This window comes from Erinaceus europaeus, chromosome 4 (genome assembly GCF_950295315.1).
Source record: "Erinaceus europaeus chromosome 4, mEriEur2.1, whole genome shotgun sequence".
NCBI classification, from domain to species: domain Eukaryota; kingdom Metazoa; phylum Chordata; class Mammalia; order Eulipotyphla; family Erinaceidae; genus Erinaceus; species Erinaceus europaeus.
This window is the reverse complement of record NC_080165.1, coordinates 90,105,483-90,124,847: the sequence shown is the minus strand read 5'-3', so window position 1 is coordinate 90,124,847 and position 19,365 is coordinate 90,105,483. Positions and strand designations below refer to the sequence as shown.

Genomic DNA, 19,365 nt, shown 5'->3' with positions numbered 1-19,365 from the left:
TTCTATCTCTTGTGTAAATGAATAAATGCTCAATTTGTCTGAACAACTTGTTCTTTAATTTTTATCTCAGTTCCAACCCATAGTACTTCTGCAACATGTTCTTGTATGCTTTTACAGACAGAATAGAGAAGTGGTCTTACTTACCAGCTGCATGTATAAACACTAGGATTTAAACTCTAGTCCATACTCCTGTTTTCATGCTCAAAATGCTTACATCTCTTTTGGACTCAGTACCGACATATTTCCCAGGAAAATCCGAACATAATACTTTTGAAAGAGATATTGTTAAAAAATGTTTTTATACTTAGAGGAAGTTGAATTGTCATATGAAAAACTAAGAAATGCCACACATGCACAAAGTACTGTATTTTACTGGTGATGGCAAACCGTTAAACACCTCCACCAAATAAAAAAAAAATGCAAAACAAAACTGCTTTCATAAGGACCCATACCTATGGACAACTAATTTTTTGACAAGGAACCCCAAACCATTAAATGGAGAAAGCAGAGTCTCTTCAATCAGTGGTGTTGGGAAAACTGGATTGAAACATGCCAACATATGAAATCGAAACACTACATGTCACTGTGCACAAAAGTCAAAACCAAGGAGATCAAAGATACTATCAAATATATAGAAGAAAACATTGGGAGCACACTTCACAATCTATAGTTAAAAAATGTATTCATTGGGAGTCGGGCTGTAGCGCAGCGGGTTAAGCACAGGTGGCTCAAAGCACAAGGACTGGCATAAGGATCCCGGTTCGAACCCCAGCTCCCCACCTGCAGGGGAGTCGCTTCACAGGCTGTGAAGCAGGTCTGCAGGTGTCTTTCTCTCCTCCTCTCTGTCTTCCCCTCTCTCTCCATTTCTCTTTGTCCTATCCAACAATGACAACAACAATAATAACTACAACAATAAAACAACAAGGGCAACAAAAGGGAATAAATAAAATAAATATTGAAAAAAAGAAAAAAATATTAAAAAAATATGTGTTCATTTATTTTTCCCCTCTGAGCCTGAAATCTGTTATGCAGGTGGATCCAAGGTATTGTCTGGGAGATAATGTCATGGTTGTAAAAAGGACCAGAAAGCTGGATCAGGGGAAAGAGTAGCTCCCAAATATGGGAAAGGTGCATAAATATTGTTGACTGTAAAGCCCATCAATTTGATGTGATCTGGGGCCCATATTCAGCTTAGGGCCTATGTGACCTCTGCATCTCTGTAGATCTGAGCTCACATTCTGTGGTCATGAGTAGGAGCATTCCAAGCTGCCCCAATTATCAGGACCCATCTTCCTCAGGTGGAAGATAGAGTATGTTGTCCATCCTCCCTTTGGAGGATGGAACATTTTCTACCATTATTGATCCAAGTTGAAGGCAAGGTCTTATGGGGGCCCACAAAAGGGTCTATTTTGTTGTTCCTGATAGAGATGATAGGTAACAAAAAAAACCTAGTATAGCCACAGGCCCTTTGGAAGATAACTAAAATACATCTATTAGCCATCTACAAAATGGAGGCCCCTCTCTCCAACTCTTCATCTGCACCACTCCAGCCTTTAGGTTCATGATTAATCAACAACTTGTTTGGCTTTATATGTTAACTCTCTTTTCAGCCACCAGGTTCCAGATGTTAGCATGATGCCAACCAGACTTCCCTGGACAGATGACCCCACCATTGTGTCCTGGAGCCACTAGGGAAAGAGAGAGGCAGACTGGTAGTATGGATTGACCTGTCAACACCCATGTTCAGTGGGGAAACAATTATAGAAGCCAGACCTTCCACCTTCTGTATCCTACAATGACCTTGGGTCCATACTTCCAGAGGGTTAAAGAATAGGAAAGCTATCAAGGGAGGGGATAGGATACGGAGTTCTGGTGGTGGCAATTGTGTGGAGTTGTACCCCTCTTATCCTATGACTTGTCAGTATTTCCTTTTTATAAATAAAAATAAATAAAAATAAAAGTATAGGAAAGTTTTCAAGGGAGGGGAAGGGATACGGAGTTCTGGTGGTGGGAACTGTGTGTAATTGTACCCCTCTTATCCTATGGTCTTGTCAATATTTCCATTTTATAAATAAATAATGTTAAAAAATGTTTTCATAACTCAAATCCAACAGCAAAGGGAACAAAAGCAAAACTCTATCAATGAAAATCTGTACAAGTAGTACCACCAGCCAAACAGAAAGACACCCTAAAGTGTGGGAGAAGATCTTTATATAATATACTTCAGATACAGAATTAACAAGTAGGATGGAGGATAGATAGTATAATGGCTATGCAGAGAGACTCTCATGCCTGAGGCTCCAAAGTCTCAGGTTCAATTCCCTGCACCACCATAAGCCAGAGTGCTCTGGTTTAAAAAAAAAAAAAAAAAAGGCATTTAATAATTAAAAGACATAAAGAACTTAGTAAACTTAGCACCAGAAATAAACAATTGACCCCACTAGAAAATGAGGCAGGGACATGGTTAACTCAATTGCCAAATGATTTGGTTATAGCTATAACTACTGCCTTCTTAAACCCTTCCCCTTTCTTTATAAAGGAAACTTCCCCTTTCTCTATAAAGCCCCTATTTCTCCAGTCCTGAAACCTCTTGGGTAAGGCTTACTTTTCTGCGTGCTTCTCCCAATTCATACCAACTGATACTACATCTGCTGATCCCAACCCTATCAATCCAGTACCACCTCGGCATGCTTCACTTCGGACTGCATCCAGAGACATAAGGCGTGGAATGTCAAAACCCACCAGCTTTATTACTCTGCCACCAGGTTCCAGATGATGCCAACCTGACTTCGCTGAGCAGAAGATCCCACCAATGTGTCCTGGAGCCCCACCTCCCCAGATTCCTACCCCACTAGGGAAAGAGAGGGACAGGCTGGGAGTATGGATTGACCTGCCAACGCCCATGTTCAGTGGGGAAGCAATTACAGAAGCCAGCCCTTCCACCTTTGGCACCCCATAATAGCCCTGGGTCCATGCTCCCAGAGGGATAAAGAGTAGGAAAGCTATCAAGGGAGGGGATGGGATATGGAGTTGTGGTGGTAGGAATTGTGTGGAGTAGTGTCCCTCTTATCCTATGGTCTTGTCAATATTTCCATTTTATAAATAAAAAATTTAAAAAAGTACATCTGTGGATCATCACTCAAATTAAGGTAGAGAACATGTCCAGCACCTAGAAGTTTGAGTCTTTCTGGTGCTTACCCACTCCCAGCCAGAGGGAATCACCAGTGGGACTTGATTTACTGCCATTTAGTTTTGTCTGTTCTTGAACTTACAAGTAGAATTATACATTCTTTTGTATCTGACTTTTGTATTTTGAAACTGTTACAACACATCCATATTGTAACAGTTCTTTATTTTTCATCTTTAGTCATATAGTTCATTGCTCTTTCTTAATATCTTGCATGCTTGGCAGTTATTTAATATTTCATTTCTACAGACATTAACTGTGAAATGGGCTTTAAGAATCACTCAATCTATTGCAGCCTACACTTAGCCAAAAATGCAAACAGGAGTATCTTTTCCAGCCAAGGCCACTCAACAAGGTCTCCTTATATCTAGTTCAGTCTCCCTTCTAATTTGCACTTTTCTAAATGTCCCTTGGCAAGTATTTTGAGAAGTGTTTACAGAGAATACTAAATATTTACACAAAAGAGAATTGTAAGGAAAGTACAGCTGATAAGTCAGTGGCTTTATCTTCAGGGGAAAAAGAGGAGGAAGGGATTTGAGTCTAAATGGAAAGCTTATTAGCAGCACTTCTGAAGACCTTGCAACTGAATGGCCTGTAGTTCTAGTAAGGCCCACTAACCTAACAGAACATAGAAAAGATAGATGTCATAGGCATAATGTCCAGCACCCCTTCCTGCAGGCCAAGCACTTCCAGTTACTTGAATACTTCCATCCTTTCTCTCTGCAAGAGTTTAAACCCCCCCCCCCAAATTTCCCACGAGTTCTTTAGAGACATAGCCTAACCTGCACATCTTGGATTTCTATGGTATTGGTTAATTTTTGTGTAGGTGGTGGTTAAGGAGGTTGCTAGGGCAAGCTGCCATATCTGAATGAAAAGCCCAGAAAATGTCTTAGAGATGAGCTGTGTTGGCAGGGTCTTTGTAAGACAGGTTAGGACCAAGAGGAAGCCTTTAATTAATCTATGAGATGCTGTGGATAGGAAATAAGATTTAGGTTAAAAGTGGGTTAGGTAGCAGATAGTTGTGAGAATTTGTGGTTGGTTCTGCCACAGCTATTTCCACCAGAGAGAAAACCCTTTTTGTTTATTTCAGTGTTTATAATTCTGTTGCTAAAACTTTGGGTTCTTAGTTGTACTTAAGCTCATGAAAGGTGATACTTACTTTCTCTCAGAAAGTTAACATCAAAAGTTTTCAGTAAGAGAAAAACCTCAATGAACACATTAGAATTAAAGCAAGTGTTATGGGGCTGGTCAATGCTGCACCTGGTTACGTGCACACATTACCATGAGCAAGGACTAGGGTTTGAGCCCTCATTCCTGGTCTGCAGAGGGGACTCTTTGTGAGTAGTAAAGCAGGTTTGTAACACCTCCTCCCCCATAACAATTCTAATACAAATAGAAAAAAAAAAAAAAAGGGTCACTGGTAGTGGTAGATTTGTAGTACTGGCCACCAGGGTATTTATTAGGAATACAGAAATAGAAGCCATAGACCAACCCACAGAGTCAGAATATATGCTTTAGTGAGAACCCCATTTATATGTATATTTAGTTTGACAAACATCATCCCTTTATCTCATCTGACTAACTTCAGATGAAGAAGAGTTCTGAGAAAACTAGCCTGCCCAGAAAAATGAACACTACTTGGTCTTAGGGGACAAAAACCAGATGGATGTTAACTCAAAGACAGTTTCAAACAGTCCTGTGCGGGACTTCCTAACTCACAGGTGGTGTTGCTAGCACAGAAGACTGGAGTGTGCAAGCACAACTAACTTGCCCAGCACTCACCATGTGATCACAGATTCAGCACTAAAAGAAACCGTCACTTCCAGTGGCTAAGTGGTCATTTCAGTTACACATCACTTTCCTTTCCCCACAGGGGTTGACAGTCACTGAAGGAGATGGGGCATCTTTTTTTTTTTTTTTAATACTACATCTCCTTCTATTCATTTTTAATTAAATTTTTTCTTTCTTTTTCTGAAAAGAGATGCAGAAAAATGGAGAGGAGGGAAAGGGAAAGACACTGCAGCACTGCTTGACTGCTCTTAAAGCTTCTTCCCTGCAGGCAGGGGTTGGGGGGGGGGCTTGAACCCTGGCCTTTGGTCATGGTAGCATGTGTGCTACCATGCTTGGCTCTTATACTTGCTTTCAGAAGCATTTGAGGACACCAATGAAGAAACAACTTCATGGAATATCTGAGCTAATAAGAAAATCCTGGGTCAGCTGGTGGCATACTAGATTGAGCACACATTACATTGTACAATGACCCTGGTTCACTGCCACCTGCTGGGGGCAAGCAAGCAGTGCTACAGGTGTCTATCTCCTCCCCTCTTTTGTCTCTATCAATCAATCAATCAATACATTTTTAAAAAGGTTTATTCTTAAAACAAAAAAAGAAGGAAAATCCCACCACCAGCTATTCCGTTGTAGAACTCACACATGCAAGCATTTTCAGAATGTTAATTCCATTTTATTTCCTCACACCACAAACATTTTAGTTGTATCTTCTTTACAACCTGATTTACACAAGCAAATTGCAAATGAAAAACAGGCATTCCTTTAAGCCTCTGAAATAGATGTATGAAATATGGCACAAACCCCATTTTGTGTATATGTATATATATATATATATATATATATATATATATATATATATATGTCTTGTACAAATCTCTTGAAATTAGCATTTAAAATTTAATTAGCAATTTAAAAGTCTATGCCTATAAGGTATGCATAATCTTATATACATTGTTATTTCAGAAGCAATTCAGACTTTTAATGGGAAGGAAAAAAATTAACAAGAAAAAAAATCTTAACAATGTGAAATTTAAATTATTTACAGTTAAAGATGAAGGGTCCTGATTCATGAAACTCAGTGCATATCATGATTTATTCACGAATTTCTAGAGAAGATAAATAGTTGTAGACTATTTCCATGTAAAATCTAGAGCAAATGGCTTAAAGCCTTAAAGGACAATTGTCAATATGCTTACTGGACACTGGAACAAAACAAAAACATTTAGCAACTGCATTTGATTTGGAGAACACAGGTAGACAGCAGCAATCAGAATAAACAACGGTTACAAGAGAAGAATGTGTACTTTTTTTTTTGACAATACTAAATGGATATACATAAAGAAAAAAGATTCCATTTCCTTCCTTTTTTATAATAAAATATCACCTCCAATAGCCAATAATTGTGAACACAGGGTAACAGGCTCCCTTCTTATTACAGAGTTGTCTTTAAACTTAATGCCAGCCATCAGTAAAATCTGAACAAGGAAAGCACAAAAGTAGTTTTTGTTTCAGCCAATAGTTTAGTAGGTTTTACTTAATAATGAAAGCTTAGGACAGGGTAACCAAATGGCTTGTTATTCTCATTACCAAAAACAAAACAAAACAAAATAAAACAAACAAAAAATCAGTAAGGTGCCAGAAATCCAAGATTATCCTTCAAGCAAACTTCAATGGATTTGATAGTGATTTTATGCGTATAACAGAGGAGGTGAGTTATAAAAAATTAACAAGACAACCTGTTATTAAAAAAGTGACAAATTTCAGTGAATCAGGTCCCACTAGAAAAAATATTTTTACAGTAAACATTTTAAACTCTGGAATGCAAATATAGTGCAATTACCAGTACATTGCATTTACAAAATTGCTTAGACAGTAGCTGCTCCAGAGTAAGAATTGAAAATGTACAAGCCAGTTCACAATGACTTAGATATACTGTTATTAAAATACATTGTTAATCATAAAAATACTTTACTTTGTACATGTATACTGTATAAACTCTAACTTTACTGAAGAAACCCTCCCTCTAAGTTCATTTCTTGTCGACTGGCCCAACAAATAGTGCAGTTTGTCCTTCAGATAATTTATGAGCTGAGAGTTCTGCAGTCAGTTCTTCAACAAACAGCAGTGCGTTTTTTCCCCTTCTACAGAATATTTAGTTGGAAGAGTCAGTTTTACTTCCACTATATTTTGCTTTCCTAAATGCTGGTCCAAGTAGCTCCGGGCATTCACATAACTCATTTGCAATTTGGTTGCACTTCAAAATAAGACTATAGTTCATTTCATCAGTTACCACACTGTCTTGCTTATAGTCAGGATGGTTTGCTATGAACTCCCTCATCCACTTGGCAACGGTCATTAGTTCTCCTGAAAATAAGAAGTGTGAGACAACGTAAGTAACAGAGGACTTATGAAAAAAGTAAGTTGACATTTAGTAGCCAACATAAACGTAATCAGGAAGAAATATCATTATGACCTTTTGGTGCAGTCACATGATGGGATTATCTACAGTGTTCAAAGAAACCCTTTTAGAGGGATTTTGGATTATAGGCAGGTAACTAGAATAAGCTGGTACTCGTTAGATGTTACCTACACAGTGGCAATGCCAGCTACTGAGATGTGGGAGTCAATGCATTTGTACCAGTATGTGACCTTCTATTTGTCCAGGGTCTAAAGACTTCATTTCAGAGGTTTACCACTTGGATTGACTCCAAAAGGTTTATGGAAGCCTTATGTAAAATACAAATGCAATTAATTATCAGTATTATTCTTATTCACAGCTGATAGTTCCCATATGCCAGACACTTATGAGACGAGATCTCCTTAAGAATCAGACATTTTAGTTGTGCTGTCTATTTAATCTATATAATTACTTAGTTCTATAGAAAGAGCTCATGATGATGTTCAACAGAGTTGAACACAATGGACCAATAGGCAGGCAATTCACTGTATTTCATCATCCAAGGTACAACCAACTTAAAGATGCACCACTGTTTTGTGCACTGCTAGTTAAAATGTGACTGTCTTAAGATTGTAAGATGATACCAACTATAGAAACATCTCTATATACATATAGAGAGAGACATTAAAAAGCACTGGTAAAGCATGGCCCACTTAAAAGGTCACTTTTAAGAAATTGAATTTTCTAAGATAAGGCTCTCATAATATTTGAGATTTTGAAAACAAAAATGATGAAAGTCAAAGGATACATACCAGATGCTCTCTTCTTAATCAGTTTTAGGTAGTTCAGAATACTACACCTGGTGTCCACATCTACTTCCATATTTTCAAGGTAAGAGTTGAGAATCGGAATCAATCCAGGAAACACCCCTTCCTACAAGAAGTAGGGCACTTCATTAACTCATAGTCTGCTGGTGTAGGTGGTGAGGTGTGCTTCTGCACCTGGTCCATACCTTCCCATTGATGATGGTATCAATGCTCATCAGGGTATAATCGTCTACAGCCAGCTCTGTGCTGTTCTGGGCCTTGCCACAACCGTCCACCACGGCGTTGCTACCTACCAGAACAGAGGCAGAGGAGCTTCAGCAACTTGTTAGAATCTAAAGTGACCCAAGAACTCCAAGATAATGTTGATACCTTTGCAAATATCCTTTCGGAAATAAAACATTCCCTGCAAGACAGCATCTCGTTTCTGTGCTACTTTCATGTTTTCATCGACCTAAGGAAGGAAAACAATCATGTTGCTAAATCAAAACATTCTATATCAACCAAGAAAGTTGCTTCCTCTATTCTGTAATTAGGACTCACACTTCTTCAAGGATTCTATTTTCCCCTTTCTGCTTTCTTTTCAGCAATCAGATTTCTGAGATTTATGAGGTGCCTGTCTCACTCAACAACAAATTTTTATGTGCTTTTAAAATTACAGTGGGGGAATTGAATTCTAAGAGATAATTACCAAATAAATAAATAAATAAATAAATATTTTATGGTACCAAGTAAATTACAGCTCTACATGAATATCTATGTATTCCAACCTGTATACTGCCATCCTCTTGAGTTGTTAATTTTATAACTGGAAGTTTGTACCTCTTGCTTCCTTTCACCTAATTCACTTATTCCCTTTTCCCTTCATAGCTACCAACTTTCCCTGCACATCTATTGGTTGTTTCATTTAAGTTTTTAGATTTCAGATGGAAGTGAAATCATACATTGTTTATTGATTGACTGACTGATACCAAAGCACTGCTCAGCTCTGGCTTTTGGTGGTGCAGGGGATTGATCCTGGGACCCTGGAGCCTCACAAAAGAAAGTCTTCTGCATAACCATTATGCTGTCCCCTCATACATTCTTTCTTTAGATGGTTTCTTTCACTTAGCTCAGTACCCTAAAGGTCCATTCATGTTGTCACAAAAAGAAAAATATCGTAATTTGTATGATTGTTTAGTATTATTTTTTGGGATGATAAATGCAACACACAAACTTTAATAAAACATAACAGGTAAACAGGTACTTATTGTGTAGTAATATATATATACAGCATAGCTTATTTATTTACTTATCTGTCAAGAAGCTCTTAGGTTGTTTTGTATCTTGCCATTAAACATAAAGCTGCAATGAACATCAGGGTATAAATAATTTTTACCCTAGTATTTTTACTTTCTTCAGATAAATACCCAGTAGAACTGCTGGATCATATGGTAGATCTATTTTTCACTTTTTGAGGGACTGCATGCTGTTTTCATAGTAACTGTACTAATTTAAATTCTCACAAGAAGTGCACAAAGGTTTCCTTTTGCTTCACAATGTCACCAACACCTACCCCACCCTCCCTTTGATGACAGTCATCTTGAGAGTGAGGAGCTAACTCACTGTGGTTATAATTTGTCTTTCTGTGAAGATTTGTGATGTTGAACATCTTGAAATATGCTAAGAACCATGTGTCTCTGTGTGTGTAAAATGCTTATTCAGATCCTCTATCCAATTTTTGATCAGATTATTTCTCTGTGTTGTATGAATTCTTTATATTTTTGTTATTAACCCCATATTGAATAATATGCTCAGTAAGTATATTCTCCCATTCTTTATGTTGCTTTTCGTTTATCAATGGCTAATTTCTCTTGTTCAGCAAAACTGTCTTATTTACTAATGGTTTACATTGCTGTGCAGAAGGTTTTTAAAACATTTTTAAATTATTTTTTTATTTGATAGAAAAGAGAGAAACTGAGAGTGAAGGATGATACAAAGGGAGGAAGAGACAGAGAGACACTGCTTCACTGCTCATGAAGCTTCCCCTCTGTAGCTGGGGACCAGGGACTTGAATCTGGGTCTTCGTGCCTGGTTATGTGTGCTTAACCAGATGTGCCATCAAGCAGCCCCTCCTTTTATGTGTGTGTGTGTGTGTGTGTGTGTGTGTGTGTGTGTGTGTGTTTGAATTACTTTTGCTGTGCAGATGTTTTTAGTCTGATATACTCCCATTTGCTTGTTTTTGGTTTTGTTTCCCTAGCTTATGAAGTCATATCCAATTCTTCTGGGAGTCCAATACTGGTCTTATATTAAAGGAGTTAATTTTAGTGTAAATTGCAGAAGGTAACAGTTTACTTTCATTCTTTTCCATGTGGTTATCCAGTTCTCTTGGCACCATTTATTAAAGAAACTTTTTCCTCACCATCTTTGCCTCTATTGTTGTAGGGAAATTGACTATATATGCAATTTATAGGCTCTTGGCCTATTCCAATGAGTTGTGCCAATTTTCATACCAATGCTACAATGTTTGGATTATTATAGTTTTATAATATAGTTTGCAATACGACAATATGGTGCCTGCAGTTTTGTTCTCTGCTCCAAAGACTGCTCTGACATTTTAGGATATTTTATTGTTTCATATAAAATTTACAATGGTTTTTTTTTTCTATTTCTGTGAAAATTGCCATTGTAATATTGATAGGGTTTGTACTGGAATCTACTGAAAACATGGAATAGCATGAATATTTTAACATTAATTCTTGCAATTTATGAGCATAGATGTCTTTCCATTTTTTGTGTCTTAATTTTGTTCAGCAATATCTAACTTTTGGTATACAGGTCTTTCATCTCCTTGATTAAATTCCTATGTATTTTATTCTTAATGATGCAAATAGTATAGTTTCCTCAAGTTGCTCTTTGATAGTGTATTGCTAATGTATAAAAACAACAGATTTTTTTTTTATTTTGACATTATACTTGCAACCTTATTGACTGGCATTGCCAGTGTTTTGGTAAGTCCTTTAGAATGAATATATATATATATATATATATATATATATATATATTATATCAGGGTATAAATAATTTTTACCCTAGTATTTTTATTTTCTTCAGATAAATACCCAGTAGAACATATATATATGGCAGTTTTACTTATTTCTCATCTTAATGCCTTTTCTTTCTGCTACATAACTACTCTAGCAGGGTGTTCCACTACACTACGTTGAATAACAATGACCAGAATAAGCACCCTTGATCTTAGTCCTAATTTTAGAGAAAGAGATTCCAGTTCTTAACCTGAGTATTATGAGCTGAGTTTGCCATATGTCCTTCATTATACTGAGATCTGTTTTCATCTTGACCGAGCTGTCAATATTGGACTACCTTGCATTCCTAGAATAAATCCTATCTGATCATAGTATATGCACTACTAAATTTAGTTTGATAGTATCTTGTTGAAGATATCTGCATCTATGTTTATCAAGAACACTGGTCTGAGAGGACTCTGAACCCCAGTTCCACTGGGACCTAGAACTTTTGTGATATGGAGTCTTAGTTTTTCCACCATCATTGACAGTGAAGAGATTCTGGAGAACACCTGAGGAAGTCATATGCTGTTATACTTATCTGAGAGGGAAGAGAAAAAAAAAGGAAGGGCAACTATGGGATGATTTCACTCGTAAGTAGAATATATGGAATTGAAACACATGAACATGAAAATAGAAAGAAAGAAATATACATAGTCAACCCATAACTATGATCTTGGGAGAACTATGGTGGTTAAGTTGGGGGGAATAATGATATATAACTTTGGTGGTGAGTGGTGTGGAATTATACCCCTATTAGCTTATAATCTTGTAAATCACTAGGAAAAAAAATACTGGTCTGTAAATTTCCTTCTTTGTAGTGTCCTGGTCTAGTTTTGGCACGAAGGTGGTGCCGGCCACAGAAAATTGGTTTGCAAGTATTTCTCAAAAAAATGAGGAAAATATGAAAGAGTTTGAGAAGAATTATTGTTAAATGTTTATAAAAAATTACCCAAAGTACCAGTGAAGTCAGTTGGTACTGAATGTACCTTTGGGAATTTGTTACTAATTCAGCCTTACTACTAATTACTCTATCCAGACTTCCTATGTCTTCATGAGTCAATCTTATAAGAGTGTAGGTTTCTAGGAACTTATCTCTCTTAGATTGTCCACTTTGCTTGTAAATGATTATTCCTAGTAGTCAGTCTTTATAACCTTTTGAGTTTCTGTGGTATAAGGTACAACTTCATTTCTGATTTCAAATCCTCTTTCTTTTTTTTCTTGGTGAGCTGAGTGTAAGATTTTGTCGTACAAGGTCTATTCCTGGAGGTATGTTTATATCTTTCCTATCTTTTCTTGAGGTATGTTTATATCTTTGAGCTACAAAGAAATGGGGGGGGGGGTTAGAGAGAAAGTGCTTGCAGTCTTTGCACAGGTTAAGCTTCTCCCCAGCAGGTAGGGGCCAGGTGCTTGAACCTGGGTCGTCAGGCGTGGTAATATGTGTATTCCACTGGGTGTGCGTGCCACTGCCTGGCCCCTAGTTAACCATGTTCCACTGAGGACATAGCTGGGTCCTTTATTTCTAGGCTATTAAAAGTTTTCAATTTTTTTAAATTAATTTTCAGACATCTATTCATATTTGTAAATGAAGGTTTATGCTTAGATGAATTTATCTGCTTAGAAGGTATATTCTTACAGGCCATGTGAACCCACAGAACTCTGTGCTACCTTTAGCCTAGGAAAGATAAGCAAACAGATAGCTGAACTGCCAGACTTCTTCAAAAGTTTATGTGTAGGAAGGCACAAGCTAGAGAAATTCTCATGGAGTGAGTAGGGAGAAAGCCTTCTTGGGGGCACACAAAAGTTTATTCTTCTTTCCACATAGGGTTCCCTCTGCTTCTCCTCTCTGACCCTGTACTCTCAGCAGACGATAACTCTGCCTACCAACCTTTCCCAACTACTCTGTGCCCAAGATATCCTGGTCTAGGAACCAAAGGCCTTGACTTAATCCAGCCTACCACACAGTCTGGAATTGTGCCACACACTGCCAGAAAATACTTCTTAAAAGCTTTTTTAAAATATTATTATTATTTTGTTGGGCTGGGGCTGATTAACTCTGATTTCTTTTTATGATAGTTTGATGCCATTAGCATTCTCCAGAAATATCTCCAGTTCAGTTCCACTGAGTTTCCCCGCATTGCAGCAATTTCCTCTGCCTGTCTTAATTTTTCTTAAGATTTATTAATTTTTTGAGATCTGTTTGGAGGGTCTCACAGAGGAGCACAGCTATTCATATATCCTCACCTGAAGACCAGTTCACTTCTATAGGGGGAACGCTGTCCTCTTCAACCTACTGCACAGTTTCAAGAACGATGCACATGGAGGGGTGAGGAAGGATGGGGACACCTGTCTAGCCAGTCAGGCCAGCCAAATCAACCTTGGCGACCAATACGGTGACAGATGTCCACAAGCAGCCAAATCATCCTCACATTCTCATAATGAATTTCTTCCAAATAGGTTGAGTAGGGGATCTTTGTCCTCTTCCTCCTTCTTCTCTCTCTCATACAAATATAAATGGCAAGCATACCAATGCAGTAAGTAATATAAAGTATAAACTTAAATTTCAAAGGAAAAGAATAGGGTAGAGGGAAAAACATTTTTTTTTTTTTTTTTTTTACCAGAGCACTGCTCAGCTCTGGCTTATGGTGGTGCAGGGGATTGAACCTGGGACTTTGGAGCCTCAGGCATGAGAGTATGTTTGCATAACCATTATGCTATCTACCCCTGCCCAGAAAAAACATTTTACTCTAATGGGTAATCAGTTCTAATAAAATCAGGTTTTGAAATTTCATTCCCATTCTGAAATATAATCTTACCTTTGAGAGTGGAATGAGAAAATCCAATTTGTATGACAGTATTACTCTGGTAAGTAACACCACAAAAACCACATATGCAGAATTTTCAAAGTCAGTTAGCTGAACCTAGACAAGAAGTCCAGAGAAGTTATGGACCAATTGTATAAAATGCCTTTCCCCCATAGTTTCCCTTTTCAGATCATACATATTTCCAAATCACTTGGTACTTTTCCAGTTAGTTGTGCAACTCCTTTCTCTACCCATATTCTACTGTCACAAGTCAAGCTTTCTTAGCTTTTAGACATGCTTCAATGTGCACTATTTGACTTGTACTGCCTTCCAATTAATCTAAAAGTCAGTGATAAGACTTGCAGGCAGTAGTGGGTCAGCTTCCTTAGATTCAGTTCTAGATGATGAATGCATCTTACCTCCATAGGTCGAAATTCTACTCTCCATCCAATATCTGAGTTTGGAGGAGGGGGCTTAAATCTCATTGTCTGCCAATTTGTCGACTGAATATTCTGTTATATATATATAAAAAAAGATAACAGAGAATGAAACTAACTTCTTTGAGGTTCAGGAAAATACTAAGGTAACATACCATAAATGAGAGCAGATTACTGAATGTCATTATCAAATCCTCTATAATTAACAAATACAAACAGGTACAATATGAGGTTATTTTGGGGAGGGGCCATTTTTTTCTTTTTTTTTTATGGGACCTGCTAGTAGAATAAAGCAGGACATTTTCAGTAAAAGTTGGGTGGTCTAAGGAGAGTCCTGAAAAAAAAAAAATGTATTTTTCAACATCTGCCTATGAGTGAGATCATACCATATTCTACCTTCTTTCTAGATGATCTCACTTAACATGATTTGTTCAAGTTCCATCCAAGATGAGGTAAAGAAGGTGAATTCACCATTTTTAATAGCTGAGTAGTATTCCATTGTTTATATATATCAAAACTTTCTCAGCCACTCATCTGTTGTTGGACACCTGGGTTGCTTCCAAGTTTTGGCTATTACAAATTGTGCTGCTATGAACATAGGTATGGAAAACACAAAGCAGAACTTGGACTGGAACTGGTATATTGCAACAAAGTAAAAAGACTAGGGTGGGTGAAATGGTCCAGGTCCTGGAACATGATGGCAGAGGAGGACACAGGGGTTCTGTTGTAGAAAACAGAAATGTCACACATTTACAAACTACTGTATTTTACTGTTTACTATAAGCCATTAATCCCCCAGTAAAGAATTTTTAAAAAACTGATGTAAATTTTTTTGTGTGTAGCATGCTCAATTTTTTCACCATTATATGAACAAAAAAGCTTTTTCTAACTAGCATTGGAGATATAATCTGTAAGAATCACAAAAATAGGATACTTGACAACAATTACTTTTTTTCTTAATTTGTTACTGTATGGTGTAATGAGAAGGCTGTGAGATTATGAGCTATCTACTTTCCTCACAGTTACATAAAACTATCACTGTCTTGGTTAGTGAAGTGAAACACATTTAAAATCAAAGATATACCTCAAAATGATCAGATTCATTGGCATCATCCAGGTGTATTTTCTCTTCAAAAAGAGTCAATGGGTCTCTAATAAAAAGATGAGCAACATGCTGGGACAGGAGATGATCAAGTCCTGGAAGAGAGAGGTCACACAAGACTCACTTCAAAGTTTGAGATACCACCATTATGGCATATGTCCAGCAAGAGAGGACAGCTCAACAAATCTGAAGAAAGGATATTAGAAGCTTATGTTGTCAGGTTTATTCTTGTCACTCAGGATTTTTATCCTATGGTCACCAGAAAAGTGTAAGTTTTATTACTGACTTCTTACACAATGCCTAATGGGGCACTGGACCTAAATAAGGGCTTAGGTAAAGACCAACAAAATAGTTTCCTTTTGCTAAAAGATTCCACAAGTACTTGGAACTTGAAACTTAGGGACAGATAGTCTCATAAGAACAGTTAGAGACTTCATACTTATGATGGAAACCAGATCCAAGAGTCAGGCCAAAATTAAGGAGATTTAAAATTCTAAAAGTTCAAATTTAGGGGAAAGGAAGGAAGGAAGGAAGGAAGGAAGGAAGGAAGGAAGGAAGGAAGGAAGAAGGAAAGAAATGAATGCTTACCTTCTTGCAACAGTTGTTCATAGATTTCTTTGTCAATTGTGAGGTTAATGTCATTATATTTTTCACCACACTGAGATAAATAACTGTCTATTGAATCATACCGAGATTTACTAATCCTATAATGATTGTTCTTCAGTGGCTACAATTGAAAAAGAAAGTATGACTACCAAGTAAAATAATTGGGAAATAAACTAATGTCTCCAAATAATTATATTAACACAATACTATGTATATGTATAATACTACTAAATATAATTCTACTAAATATATAATCATAATATATATTTGTAGGTATACATATAAAATATACTGTAATAATAAATATATAAATAAATACAATTATATTCAAGTGTTCAATATAAGATGCTGAAAAAAGTGACCTGAAAAGCATTATTATGGAAAATTATATTTTAAGAAAATCTGGAGGAGTCATAAATAGACCTTTTTCCTGGTATGATTTAAGTATTTGATAGTTTTTCTAAGTAGATTTCTTTTATTCTTATTAAGCTAGAAAAAAAAACCCCAATACTAATGTTGAAAGGAAAAATATAAATCTATAGTGTAAAACAAAGCTATCACTATAATTTTTTCTTTAAAATTCATGTGTTTAAAATATGTTCAGAAATGTATATAAACAATTACACAATCATCAGTCAGAGTAGTAGTAGTATAGCTCTGGTTGAGAACATCAGAATCACTTATAAGGACTCCTATAAGAAGTATCTATGTTAAGTTCTAGAGTTGAAAACTTTTACAGGATGGGTCTGCCTAGTCTTTAAAAAACCTTCAACAGGTGGTTCTGATGCACACTCCTGGTTGGACAGATGGGGGATCATTTTTAACATGCAAACGAGGTAATAGCCTCCCTTTTTTAGACAAAACCTCACCTTTTATTTTTAAAAATATTTAAATTAATTAATTATTGGATAGAAACAGAGAAATTGAGAGGGGAGGGGGAGGAAGAGAGGGGGAGAGAGACAGAGAGACACCTACAGCCCTGCTTCACTACACATGAAGCTTTCCCTCTGCAGGTGGGGACCAGGTGCTTGAACCTGTAATGTGAGCGCTTAATCAGCTTAACCAGCTGCACCACTGCCTGGCCCCAACCTCACCTTTTACATAAGCAAATAAATATGACAACAGGTTATACTTTTCATATCAGAAAGCATTATATATAAAGCATCCATGTAGCACTAAAAGCCTTTTCGTAAAAAATCAGCCATCAGCACTAAACTTAGAAATACAGGAAAATGCACTATGAAGTTTACAAGTTAAAATAAACACAGATTTCAACAAATGAGAAAAGTCAACTCTCCACCTAACCAAATCACCATTTCCCACATATTTAGCCCCAAACAGACACTATGAAAGCAAAGACCAGAAACAAAGACAGGCTTAAATCCCCATGCATTCCTTCCCATATGTGACTAATGTGTTTAAGATAAAAATTTGTAGGTAGTCACAATAATAAAATTGTAGGTAGTCACAATAATCCCGTTTTACCTTCATGAAATAAAAAGAGTATTAAGAAAATTACTCCCACCTCCAGTCCTCTCTCTTCCCGAGTTCTATCATCTACAGATGCAGAAATCACTCCCCAGCGACAATCAATGTCTGACACATAGCCTCGGTAAAAAGGAGATGCAGCACTCAAAGCCATCTAAAAACAAACAAAAAGTCAGCACCTGCGTGTTCAAGTGTCACTAACATGCTGAAAAAAAAAGCTCCATGCAATTTCTTCTAGCTGAGAACAATTAGTTGATACAACCTATAGAGCAGAGGTCTCTACACCACCTAATTATGATTGCATTCTCATCATGAAACATACTAGAAGTGACTTAGAGCCTTGGATTTAATTCATTTAACTGATCCTCTATAACATGAGGATATGAAGGACGTGTGAGAAAAGGTAGCTATACTCATATTTGGCACTTTAACACATAAATGTCTCACTGGAAACAGTAATCTTCTACTGTTTACACCTGTTTATTAGTTCTAAATCTGCACACCACTAATACCAGTTAATTTCTGGCTAAAGGCTAGAATGCACACACACTCAGCATACTTGGCACATGCAAGCTTCATACAAATAAGTATTTTTAAAAGATGTGATTTCTACTTACAACAATTGGGCAGATAGTGGCCAACTGATCATAAAGATATCTGGCTTCAGATATGCTGCAGGCTTGGAATGTTACCTGTTCAAGAATCACAAGTTATTGACAACAACAAAAACTCAATAGCATTAACATAACATTTTCCTCAAAGCTAAGGTCTGAGAAGGAAGACAGCTGGAAAAGAAAGTATGCCTGATACACAATTGACATTCTATTAATGACAACATTAAATACAGAAGTTTTATTGAAAAGCTGCTTTGGTGCTGGGGTGAGGTACAGTGGTAGCGTCTAGGACTTGCAATAAAGAGGTCCCAGACTAGATCTCTGGCACTAACAACAGGCAGAGCTGTAAAGGTGTTTTGGCCAAGAGAGAGAGACAGAGATAGAGATAGGAGGAGAAAAGAAAGTAAGAAAGAGAGATAGAAAGGAAGGAAGGAGGGAAGGAAGGGAGGAAGGGAGGGAGGGAGGGAAAGGAAAGAAAGAAGGAACAGGGAGGAAGGGAGGGAGGGAGGGGGGAAGGAAGGAAGGAAGGAAGGAAGGAAGGAAGGAAGGAAGGAAGGAAGGAAGGAAGGAAGGAAGGAAGGAAGGAGCGAGCTTATTTGAGATGGGAGCTGAGACAGTACAATGGTTATGCAAAAAGACTTTCATGTCTGAGGCTCTGAGGCTACAAGTTCAGTTCCCAGCACTGCTATAAACCAAAGCTGAGCAGTACTCTGGTCATAATCTTTTTTTTTTTTTAATTAAAATTTTTTTTAAATATTTATTTTATTTATTTATTCCCTTTTGTTGCCCTTGTTGTTTTATTGTTGTAGTTATTGTTGTTGTCGTTATTGGATAGGACAGAGAGAAATGGAGAGAGGAGGGGAAGACAGAGAGGAGGAGAGAAAGACAGACACCTGCAGACCTGCTTCACCGCCTGTGAAGTGACTCCCCTACAGGTGGGGAGCTGGGGCTCGAACCGGGATCCTTATGCCGGTCCTTGTGCTTTGCGCCACCTGCACTTAACCCGCTGCGCTACAGCCCGACTCCCTCTGGTCATAATCTTTTTCTCT

At 37.3% G+C, this 19,365-nt stretch overlaps 1 protein-coding gene across 2 annotated transcripts in view; it reads right to left on the bottom strand.

Annotated features, from left to right (window-relative positions):
• Positions 1-6,495: 6,495 nt before the first annotated feature.
• The window catches only part of GCLC (glutamate-cysteine ligase catalytic subunit), a 54,254-nt gene continuing 41,384 nt past the window's right edge, over positions 6,496-19,365 (bottom strand). The window contains exons 7-16 of one of the 2 annotated variants that reach the window (XM_007516501.3): positions 18,320-18,394; positions 17,740-17,856; positions 16,197-16,335; positions 15,591-15,703; positions 14,489-14,581; positions 14,082-14,186; positions 8,573-8,654; positions 8,389-8,492; positions 8,189-8,309; positions 6,496-7,342 (exon numbers count right to left, since the gene is read on the bottom strand). In XM_007516501.3, the coding sequence (XP_007516563.1) occupies positions 7,131-7,342; positions 8,189-8,309; positions 8,389-8,492; positions 8,573-8,654; positions 14,082-14,186; positions 14,489-14,581; positions 15,591-15,703; positions 16,197-16,335; positions 17,740-17,856; positions 18,320-18,394 (1,161 nt within the window). In that variant the 3' untranslated portion in view covers positions 6,496-7,130. The remainder of the gene's footprint in view (positions 7,343-8,188; positions 8,310-8,388; positions 8,493-8,572; positions 8,655-14,081; positions 14,187-14,488; positions 14,582-15,590; positions 15,704-16,196; positions 16,336-17,739; positions 17,857-18,319; positions 18,395-19,365) is intronic. The other variant, XM_060190035.1, reaches the window with a different exon arrangement.